Source organism: Nanorana parkeri, unplaced genomic scaffold (assembly GCF_000935625.1).
Source record: "Nanorana parkeri isolate BGI_ZX_2015 unplaced genomic scaffold, ASM93562v1 scaffold190, whole genome shotgun sequence".
NCBI classification, from domain to species: domain Eukaryota; kingdom Metazoa; phylum Chordata; class Amphibia; order Anura; family Dicroglossidae; genus Nanorana; species Nanorana parkeri.
The window spans coordinates 423,211-434,443 of NW_017306458.1; the positions used below are offsets into that span (position 1 = coordinate 423,211).

General features: G+C 46.6%; 1 protein-coding gene across 1 annotated transcript in view; it reads left to right on the forward strand.

Moving 5' to 3' along the window:
• Positions 1–2,133: 2,133 nt before the first annotated feature.
• The window catches only part of HN1 (hematological and neurological expressed 1), a 13,123-nt gene continuing 4,023 nt past the window's right edge, over positions 2,134–11,233 (forward strand). The window contains exons 1-2 of the mRNA XM_018555276.1: positions 2,134–2,368; positions 10,837–10,988. Coding sequence (XP_018410778.1) covers positions 2,313–2,368; positions 10,837–10,988 — 208 coding nt within the window. The 5' untranslated portion in view covers positions 2,134–2,312. The remainder of the gene's footprint in view (positions 2,369–10,836; positions 10,989–11,233) is intronic.

Sequence of the window (11,233 nt, forward strand, 5' to 3'; positions counted from 1 at the left end):
TCCTCCTCTGTCACGCTGCTTGCTTCCGGTCTCCGGGAGGGACACCGCACAGCAAAGCAAAGCCTGCATAGCCCACCCGAGACCCCACATAGCCAGCTGAAAACCTGCATAGCCCATCCGAGACCCCACATAGCCAGCTGAAACCCTGCATAGCCCACCTGAGACCCCACACAGTCACCTGAAAGTGCACATAGCCCACCTGAGACCCCACATAAACACCTGAGAGCACAATTAGCCTACCTGAGAGTCCACTTAGCCACCTGAGATCCTGCTTAGACCACCTGAGACCCCACACAGCCACCTAGGAGTCCGCACAGCCCACCGGAGAGCCTGCACAGCCCTGGTAAGAGTCTGCACAGGCCACCTGAGACATCAGGGAGCCACCCCGGAACAATACAGAATATGTAGCTTCATATTATTTTGTTTTGCTGTATAATGTATTGCTGTGATTTGTAGTCCTCTATAGCTGGTCTCCTTACTCTCTCCCTGGCTGCCTATCCTCTATATTCTCACAAAAAAAAATTCTGCGCATGACGCTAGAGTGTATGGTTGAGGTATTGCCGCCTCCTGACCACTTTACTCTGCTCCATGTTGGTTTGCATTTCAAAGGGACAGTGCAGCCTGCCGCCCGTCTGAATGAAGCCTTCTACTCACCTCATACCTCGCTCTAGCAAGCCCCGGCGCTCTCCTCCTCTCCCTGACGCTCTGGGTTGTGGGCGGGCACTTGCAGTCTTCAATGCAGGTTATTGGCCCTGCATTGTACCTTATGATGTCAGTGTGTGGGTGCCAGCCGGAGCGTCTTAAAGAAGCGGCTGGTCACGCTGATAGAGGGTGCTTTCCAGAGCGAGCAAGAATTTATTACCCCTTTCTCCTGCACTCCAAGACTTAACGAGTGTTTAACCCTTGCAGTGCGGGGCGAATGCCCACTTCAAGGGTAATTAATATGTAATTCCCAGTGTTGGGCTTTCACTATATGTTCATGGGGTGGTGACAGGGTCTCAGCATGTAAAAACATTGCTCAGGATGGTTATGTACTGAGTTTCCATCAAAGTCCACAGGTACCTCAGCTCCAGTGATGTCAGCCAGCTTCTTCACCAGCGCTGACATCTTCTCCCCGGCTTCTTTTGGATACTGGGTCTTCGGTCGCCTTGATTGGCTGGCAGGATAAAAACATAACTCCAACACTTGTGACTAGCTCATTCATCCCGCCATTGTGGCGTGTCGAGTGCACATGCGCAACTCAGTGTATAATCTAAAGCAGAGGTAGGCAAACTCCAGCCCTCCAACTGCGGTGAAACTACAAATCCCATGATTCATCCGTCCCTGGGAGTCATGCCTGTGGCTGAGAATCTTGCGGTGCCTCTTGGGATTTGTAGTTCCACAACAGCTTGAGGGTCAAAGTTTGCCTACCGCTTATCTGAAGAATAGTGCAAAGTTTATTTTATTGCAGAGCAAACATAGCAGGTCTGTTCTATAATAAAAAGCCTGCCTGCAATTTTTTTCCTTTGGTTCCACTAAAACACTGTATACGTATACGTATATATATATATATATATATACATACACATATAATTTTTTATTTTATTGACCCAGTGTATGCATGTTTAGAACGTTACAACGGCCACTGGATTCTAAACATCATTGTCTAACTGTAAAGTCCGTTGTGGCAAACATTGCAATGGTTAGTGCCATGATGTGAGATGCTATTCCTTCACACACACACCCCACCCAAGCATCTCAATTTTTTTTTTCTTTGATTGACCCAGTGTACGCATGTTTAGAACGTTAGAACAACCACTGGATTCTAAACATCATTGTCTAACTGGAAAGTCCGTTGTGGCAAACATTGCAATGGTAAGTGCCATGATGTCAGATGCTATTCCTTCACACACACCCCACCCAAGCATCCCAATTTTCTGCCTCCATTCTTCCTGCAGCATGACTCTCCCAGCCATGACCTCACACAGCTCAGAGCAGCAGCAGTAGTCTGCCACAAAGAGAAACTCACATTGACAAGCTGCAAAGCCAATGAACGCACAGAAAGGACACCGGCTTCCCCGGGCCTTCCCTTTCCATTGGCTGTTTTATCCCAGTAGGCGGGACATTCCGTAACGCCACATGCGAGAGCATCAGGTGAGAGATTACAGAGAGGCAGGACGAACGACCAACCACGGCTCTCGGCCACAGGCTCCCTCCAATGACAGACAGCGTAACGGTTCGAAGTGACGAATCGCTGCGCACCAGGGGCGTGCCTCAGTATATATATTCCCGCAGCTGTCGTAGCTGGATAATAGTTGCTGCCAAAAGAAGCCATGACAACGACATCTACGTTCAAGGGCCTGGACCCCGAAGGCCGCAGTAGCTCCAGGTGAGACATGTTAGCCTGAGAGTGCGGGGCTGCCCTTTGTTATTGGAGAGGCCGTCTCTGCTTTATTCTCTGCCCATTAGTGGGGTTATAGTGATGGGAGAGGTGTGATGTAGTGATGGTCTGGCAGGTTAATGGGTGAGTGTGAATCCTAGGCTGTGTGAGGGGCGATCCGTGCTGGATGGATGGGTGCGTGCTGTAATGGGACATTATTTTGTGAGATCCGCTTTTCCTTTCTATCTCCGTCAGTTCATGCTGCGATGCTGCAGTGCTGCCTGTGCCCTACCCATACGCCTCAATGGATGGATGTGATTTCTGTTACTACAGGCTCAGCCTTTGTCATCCTGTTTCCTCCTGCCCTGTCTGCACACGATCTTCTCCCCAGGGATGGTACTGCGTAGTCACTGTCTGTGCCCTACTTGTGTTGGGTGAGGCTCCTCATCTGCCGTCCTTCTATAACAAAGGAAGTGGGCTAGCCTGTATGATGAGCAGCATGGCTACATCTGTTTCCTGTTAGATCAGCATTTTTGGGTAGTATGACTGGAAGAAATGGCTCACACCTGTTATAGAGGGGCTGCTGGATCAAAACTAAAGCTGAATAAGATAATATTTTAAATTATAAGAGCAAATTAAACTAGAAGGCAACCTAAACCTCAGAGTAGCCCTTTGCAGTAAATCTTGCGTGTATCAGGAACCAGCAGGCATTGGAGCCATGGATGAGGCTGGCTGCACCCATCTGCTTGACAGTTGACTTTCTGACCTAACACAGAGCTTGCTTCCAAGCAGGTGCAGGCGCTGTCCAAGTATTCAGCTGCTGAATGCATCAGCTGGCAGTGGAAGATTTATCCATTCATGCTGTATATAGCGTGGGTGGAGGCATTTCTTAGATTCCCCCCTCCCCCCAAAAAATCTATTGGTGTATGGTCAGCCTAAGATCTTTTAATTTAATGCCTGATTCTGGCCACAAGATAAAAATTGCCTTGCAGTGGGCTCCTCAGATCTGTGCTGCCTTATCCCTGTGAGCGGTGACCGCACCATGCTGGCGTTGTCTGGCTTCGAGCTAGTTTTGAACCTCTTCCCCAAATGTACCTTACTAAAGCCCACCCACCACCTGAAGAGGAAGCATTCAGATAAAAGCATTGGCAATCACTTGACCACGTCAAAGTGCTGGATTTTTATTTTTTTTATTAAAAAAAAGCTAAATGGAGAGAGAATCCACTGCAAGAGGTTTTTCTCCATCTGAGATGGGCCTTAACGCAAATAAAAAAAAATCTTCCTCCAGACTAGGGGTGCACCAATACCGGTATTTTGGTACCCAGTACTGAATTTTTTTCTTTCGGTACTCACCGATACCAATTACCGAGTAACGGAAGTCCTATTCAGGAAGCCATGTGGCGTGTAATGACTCGCCACCTGGCTTCCTGATTAGCCAGGCAGTGTGTAAAGACTCGCCACCCAGCTTCCCGATTAACAAGTCTGTCCCCTCTTACCTTGGTATGTCCAGTCTGTCACCCCCAGGGCCTCTCCAGCCAGAACATGGCCTTCCTCTGGTACCCAGCCAGAGCCGTCTGGCCAATCAGGAAGCCGGGCGGCGTCTAATGACCCGACGCCCTGATTTCTGATTGGCCGGGAGGCTGGCTCCTTGCTCCCTTGTCATGAGATGACGAGGGAACATGAAGCCAGCTTCCCGGCCAATCAGAATGCCGGGCGCTGCGTCATTACACGACGCCCGGCTTCCTAATTGGCCAGCTTCCCGACCAATCAGGAAGCTGGGCAGCGCGTCATTACTCGGTATTGGCACCGGTATCGATACTAGTATCGGTGCATCCCTACTCCAGATCTTTTTGACCTATTTTGATGTGGTCATGTGACCAGCAATACCTTATCTGTATTCTTCCTCTAGGCAGTGGTTGGGATGTAGTGAAATAACTGAGGCTGAAAAAGTAGAACCAGTGGGAGCTGCATGAGATAAAGGGGATCGATTCTCTTGGATGTCTGTTTCATGCAGACTTGAGCAGTGGTATCTAGGGCTGCAACTTACTATTCATAATTTGTTATTTTGTTAATCGGCTAAAAAATACCATCCTCAATTTTAAAATAAAATGCAGTGTTACAAAACGTTTTCTTCAGCATAACTGCACGTACCTCCCGCAGCACAATGTCAGGACAGAAGAGAAAATTAAGCTTCCTACACTTTTTTTTTGTTTTTTTCGATTGTAAGCACATGGCGCTTGAATAGCTTCAGCCAGGGAATGGCAGCTGCCAGTGGCAAGATTCTGCAGACGGCAACTGAATGTAAATACAGAAGGTAGCGGGTGGGTACAATAGCCAGCCTGCTATTGGCCATTACAGATTTCAATAGCAGGTCGGCTATTGCACCCACCCACTGCTTGCGGTGCCCTCCTCAAATCTTGGAGGAGAGAGAGCTAGGGGATCCAACTAATCAATAATGAGAATACTTGGCAACTATTCTCATTATTGATCCATTTAGGTGGTATCAGAATGGTGCAGTCAATAGGAAAAGTGAGTATTTACACGGCTTTCACAAGTATAGCTTAAGGCCTTGTTCACACCAAGCGCGGAGCAGATCCGGACCAGAGCAGGTGCAGACCGGATCAAGCAGTGTAGAAAAAGGGTCACTTTACCGTGAACTGTAAATGCTATACCAGTGGGGATAGGCTTTAAAGACTTGGCTGCAGTATTGCTTGGATGTTATAGTGCATAGCATGCAATAAATGGACATCATCTTACATGGGGGCCTTTATAACTCAAAGCTGAACGCTGGCAGATACAAGACACTTGTGTATTCTATATGGTATTGCTACAATGTAAACCTTGTTGAACCCCTGGGGGACCAAGCACTTTGTATCTGTACCTCCGCCTCAGGCAGAATGTCGCTTTATGGGTGTTCTTAGGTTGGCATTAGTCAGCACTTTAGCTATTGGCCACTCTAATCTCTGCTTGTAAAATGGAGCATCGATGGCTGCAGGAAAAGGTGTTATTCATGTGCGGAGATTGGCACTTTAGGTGACTTCGTAGACTGCTGGTTTTGCAGCAGGATCAGGTGTTTGCTGGAGATCAGCTGTAAGTGTTTCCTCGGGTGCTGCTTCCACTCCCATTACTTTATCTTCAGGCTGGCTGGATCAGATGCTTTATTCAGGGCATTGTTACTGTACTCACAATAGCAGATCTGTCAGTGCTGGTAGATCCACTGCTATTGTTTGCATACATTGAGATGTCCTGTCCATCCCCCCCCACCCGGATCGAACGGGACCAAGTGCTACATGCACTTAGTCCACAGGGAATTCAGCAAGGCACTCTACATTGTGGTCTTTAAATGCAAGCAGTGCGAGTACTAGACTAGCCTCTTGCAGAGCTCAGACTGGGGGGAGGGGGAGTGACACACACAGTGAATCGGATGTGCTACACAGCAAGAAGCATGCTGATCGGAGATATGGGTAACAGATGAGCTCGCTGTTCAGTAAGGTTGGGGGTGGGGAGGAGACCTGTAAGTGTTGCTTAATTGCAGACAATTGGTTCCCCTGCTAGGGTTGTGCTCTGTGGCAGAGCTGTGAAAAATCTAGACAGGAATGTTTAACTTCCTAGTGGTAGAAAAAATGGCTCAGATGTTTCTTATCAGTAATTGTTTGGTGCTCCCTTTTTTAATTTTCATTGTTGTATATATTTGTTTATATAATTTATTGAGCCTTTACAGCTCAATTCCAGATTGTCAAAACCTGTAAATGATCTGCTAGCAGCTCCAGTTGCTATACTCGCCCAGTCTCTGGTGCGGTCTCCCTGCAGCCTTCATGATCATTCTTGCAGCATTGCTCCTCTTCCAGGTTGAATGGCTTGAACATCATTTAACCCACGTCTGTGAGCGCAGGGTCAAGACCCTTCCTCGGGGCCGGTTCAGTCTGAGCTGCACATGTATGGTATGAACAGGTTATTCACATTCAGAACAATTGTTTACTTTGTGCCCTGTTCACCATACATGTGATGGCGTGCAGAAAAATGCAGAACACACATGGTGTGAACAAACTTAACCCTTTTGCTGCCATCCGGTGTCCTATGTCGGCGGCAGCAGCAGCAGGGCCCCTGTAAATGGACTCTTGAGTCTGTGTAGAGGTGGCCACACCTTACAATTCTATTTTCTTTGTCCTGTCATTGCACCTTCATTCAGTTTCTGCACAAATAGCCCATCATGCACAGACCAATGTAAATTCTGATAATCGTTCGTCAGCAATACTAACTGGCTTTCGCAGATCGACAGAACAGATTTTCGTTTGCGCATGTTGTGTTTTGTTGTACGAAAACTCCACTAATCCATTTTTTTCATCAGTTTCAACAAAAGGTTTCTAGTCTGCCTGTTCAAGTAAATTCTATTGCATTTGTTTTTCAAATAATTGTAAGGTGTATGGGCACCTTTTAGTCACTGTCGGCTTTAAGGTGGCCATACACCTTACAACCATCGCACGACTTTTGTTGTGCGATGGTTGTAAGGTGATTCAAATTTCGTACAATCCGCCCATCTTGGACAGGCAGATCGTACTTGCGATCATTGCAAGCCCTCTCCGCTGAGGGGAGGGCTTCCGATGATTGCAGTGCTGAGCAGGCAGTGTGCTCTTGCGCACACTGGCCCATGCGGCATTAGTCTTCCGAGCATGCCACCAACCCGCCAATAATCGTATTATTTTTGGCAGGTTTTCCAGCGTGCTCGGAACACTAAAGTCGTGCGACCTTACAGTAGAAGCGGTCACATGCTGCCCATACACCTGCCGATTATCGTACAATCGCAGGATCACCCGCTATTATCGTACGATAATCGGCAGGTGTATGGGCACCTTAAAACTGGATTCAATTCCGGTGGCAGTAAAGCTGCTCGCTTCCAGATGAATGCATGATGTGTGCTTGATCAGCTTCAATGGGCTGAAGGGCTCGGAGCACCTGTCACCACTAAGTGCTATCAAATCAAATTTTAAAAAAAGTTAAACAAAATGCATTTAAACACCCAGAGTCCCCTGTCCCCACGTACACACTAACGCAAATGATTATGCCACACATGTTGGATACTGCTGTATGCGCCAGAATGAGAGCAAGACTTCTAGATTTCATATTCATGGTTTTAATCTAAATTGATGATCTGTACAGGCTTTTAGTGTCCCCTATGGACAATTTGGGGTACCATAGTGTTTTTTTAAGTTAAAAGTTTTATTAAAAGATAATGCAGCATACAGGAGTAGGTAATTGGCAAGAAAAACAAGAACATATTTCAACCAAGTCATAGAAAGGGCACATTAAAGGGACACTAAAACTGAAAAACAATACAATTGTGTGAAAACCATTTCTCAGCATGTAAGATAACCTACTCCCCAGGAGGCAGCTCCAGAGTGGAATCCCAGCAGAGAACTCCAAATGGAGAGAAAAACAAGAGATCTCAAAGGGACTCTTAACAAGGGATCATAAATCTGCTAAATTAACCAGTATAGAGGGGGAGCTGTTTACAAGGTGAGCATATTAGTCTGAAAAACAAAAATGGATCCAGGCACACCATGAGGAGTTAAATTTCTCCTCCGTATTCTTTACCGACGAGGTAAAATCTTCCATTGTGTAGATACAATTTTTAACTCTTGATATCCACGTCTGGGCCGTAGGAGGCTGGGAACTTTCCCACAGTGGCGGTATACAAGCCCTGGTTGCATTGACCAAATGAATGGTGAGAGAAGATTTGTACTTGATGGACTGGAGAGGCAACTGAAGGAGGCACACTACCGGCTTGTCCTTAAGATCCACTATGGTCAAGTGAGTAACAATCACATGAACAGAGTCCCAGAACGGCTTGAGCTTTGGGCAGGACCAAAATATATACACGATGGTGCCATGAGCTGAGTAATCTCCAGCACGGTGATGAGATGGAAGCGTTCATTTTATGAAGCACCCAAGGAACCCTGTACCACCTCACCATAATCTTGTATGCTGTCTCCTGGTCACTACTAGCTATAGATTTGTGAGCAAAGGACAAAATATCAGTGCGCTGTTCCGGGGTGAATGTCTTGCCTAGGTCACGTTCCCATTTTTTTAAACTGGACAAGAATCCGAAGCGGAGGATAACATTTTTATAGATTAGGGGAGATAATGTGACAGGCAGGAGGAATTCCTCCACACATTTTCAAAGGCGTAACAAGGCCTATCCAGTTTCTGAGCTTCGGGGATAGCACAAAGAAAATGGTGAAGCTGGCATGCCGTCCAGGGGACGATCTATGAGTGACATAAGCAGTGCATTCCAGTCTGATTCTGGCCAGAACGCACCGCCTTGCATTGCGTCCGGCTCACTTTTTTGCCGGGCTGGAGGGGGCACGGTGGGCCATTGAAGTGAATTGCACTGTAGCCACGCCCTCCGGCCACAAGGCGATCACCCGCATAGGATCGCAAGGCACATTGCACTGCACCACACTGCAGGCACAATCAAGATAGTGGTTGTGGTCGGAGGGCGTGGCTACTGTGCCATTCACTTCAATGGTGCCACGTCCCCTCCAGCCCGGCAAAAAAAGTCAGCCGGCTGCGATGCAGTGCATTCCAGACAGAATTGGACCGGAATGCACTGCATATGGTGTGCCCTAACCTTGAAGGTCAGGGCAGGAAAGCCATTCAGCCGACTCCCAAAAATCTAGTAAATCAAATGTGGCACCAGCAAGGAGACAAAGTAGACTGCTATTCTCTCATCTGGGGCCAGTCTGGATCCCCAAAGACAGGGGTAAGTGGTGACTGGAAGGGGGAGAGAGCAGGGTGTTTCATGGTCTTCCAGGTTACGATGGTTTTAAAACAAGTAAAACCCTTTACTTGGCTTACTGATGGAACGTGTCTAATATTTAGCCCAAATATTTGTAATCAGAATTTTCTGCAGGTGCACAGGAGATCCAGTGGTTAGCTTGAGGGTTGTGGGTTGATTCTGGATGGCAGTACACAACTTGTCTTTGGCTGAAACATTATAGCTGTCCTGGAGTTGCGCAAATACAATGAACTTGGATGACTTCCACCTTAATGGGAGTTCTGTGTCAAACCATTTTTCAGTCAGCAGTTCTTGTCTGTATGCAGAATAAGTCTGCAATGGAAGTCCCCACGTTTGTCCTGGAATTTTGTTGCCTTCAACCATAGCTTATGGAATCTAAATTACAGTAAACTTGCTAAATTATCATAAAGAATAAATATCCCCCGATCGAGATTCCAACATAGGATAGCAAATACCAAGTATTGTTCCAAAATGTATTGGCCTTAGTCGATTGAGTATAGAAACGCACATCTAAAACCTCCTAAAAAAAACAAAGCCCTTTCTGTACCGACCATGGCTTCAATAATTATATCTAATGTAGACCTGATCCCAAATAAAAATTCAGTCTTTAAATATGTTCCTGATGAAAGCTATAATGAAGACAGTCATCCTCGTTTTTGGAGTCCATAAGAGCATCCACACCTGTAATTGGCAACATGTAGCGAACCCCTGCTGATAAGATATTGAACCTTTTTCTACCAAGGCTCAAGTATCCAACGGTGTTATGTGGTTTCTGGAACTTGTAATATCAATTAAAGGAGAACTGAGGTGAGTGCTTTTCACTCACCTCATAGTTCTAGCCGACCTGTGACAATGAGACTGTCACAGGTCGGCTCAGTAGATCGGGAGGTGAGCGAACATATACCGGGTTCGCTCGCCTCCCGATCCTGTCACAGCTCTCTGCCGTGACAGGGGAGGGGCTGGATTCCCCTCGACCTGCTCCGATCTGCCAGCGCTGACTGGCGGAACGGACGGGGGAGGGGTGGGTACAGCTGGCTCTGCCTCTAGATAGGCAGAGCCAGCTGTCACTCACGCAGCTGGGCGGATCCCGTCATCTAAGACGTGATCCGCTGCGGCGTCTCGGTATACCGCGAGCTGTAGCTCGCGGTATACTGAGCTTAGGGTAACGGGAGGACGCTAGTTTGTGTCCTCCCGTTACCCTAAGGAGAACTATGGGGAAAAACACTGACCCCATAGTTCTCTAATATTTCAGAACCATCAAACTGCTGGACCAAATCAACTGCATCTATCAGATGTGATCATTCATCATTCGTTGATTATCAACATGGAAATACCATAGTATACTGGTGTCCACTATTCAAAATGCTCACCTCAAGCAGTCACATCAGAGGTAGTGTATCTCTTTTTACATGTATGTTACCCATTCATAGACCCGGGTTAACAACCTCTTAGCTGATATTATCATGTGTGCAGACATTCAAGCATATATGATGTTTAAGGATAATGTACTTGTTTCATTACTGTGGAGACTTTGTTCCAAATGTTCTATTGAAATGATCACAAGATGAAGCCAGTATAATCCAATTGTGAAGTCAATGTTTATGACATTAATAGCTTTAATCAATCCACCACCATTGCCAGAGAACAGCTAGCCACCCTAAACTTTAAGTTCTTCCTCTAGGATCCTGCGACCTCCAGGTGGAGGCTCCAGCTTCTCCTTTGGTGTTGGCGATTCACAGAAGCAACAACCTGTTAGAAGACATATGATGGCCTCCAACATATTTGGCATTCCAGATGATGAACCAACTCCTGCATCTCATGCTTCAGAAACAGGTAAATGCACGCTACTATGCAAACATTAAGATTCTAGGCTCTTTTATTGCTGTGGGGTGTAATACTGCATTATAAATATGGAGGTCTGCTTGTAGCTCACCACCTAAAACCTTGTCCTATGTGAAACAGTACCATACTTATTTAATGTACATGTGTCTTAAAGCTGCTGCTCAATGCTCCCCCTAAATATCTGATCTGAAACCTGAATATTTACTTAAAGCAGAAAAAAATTGACCCTTAATCTG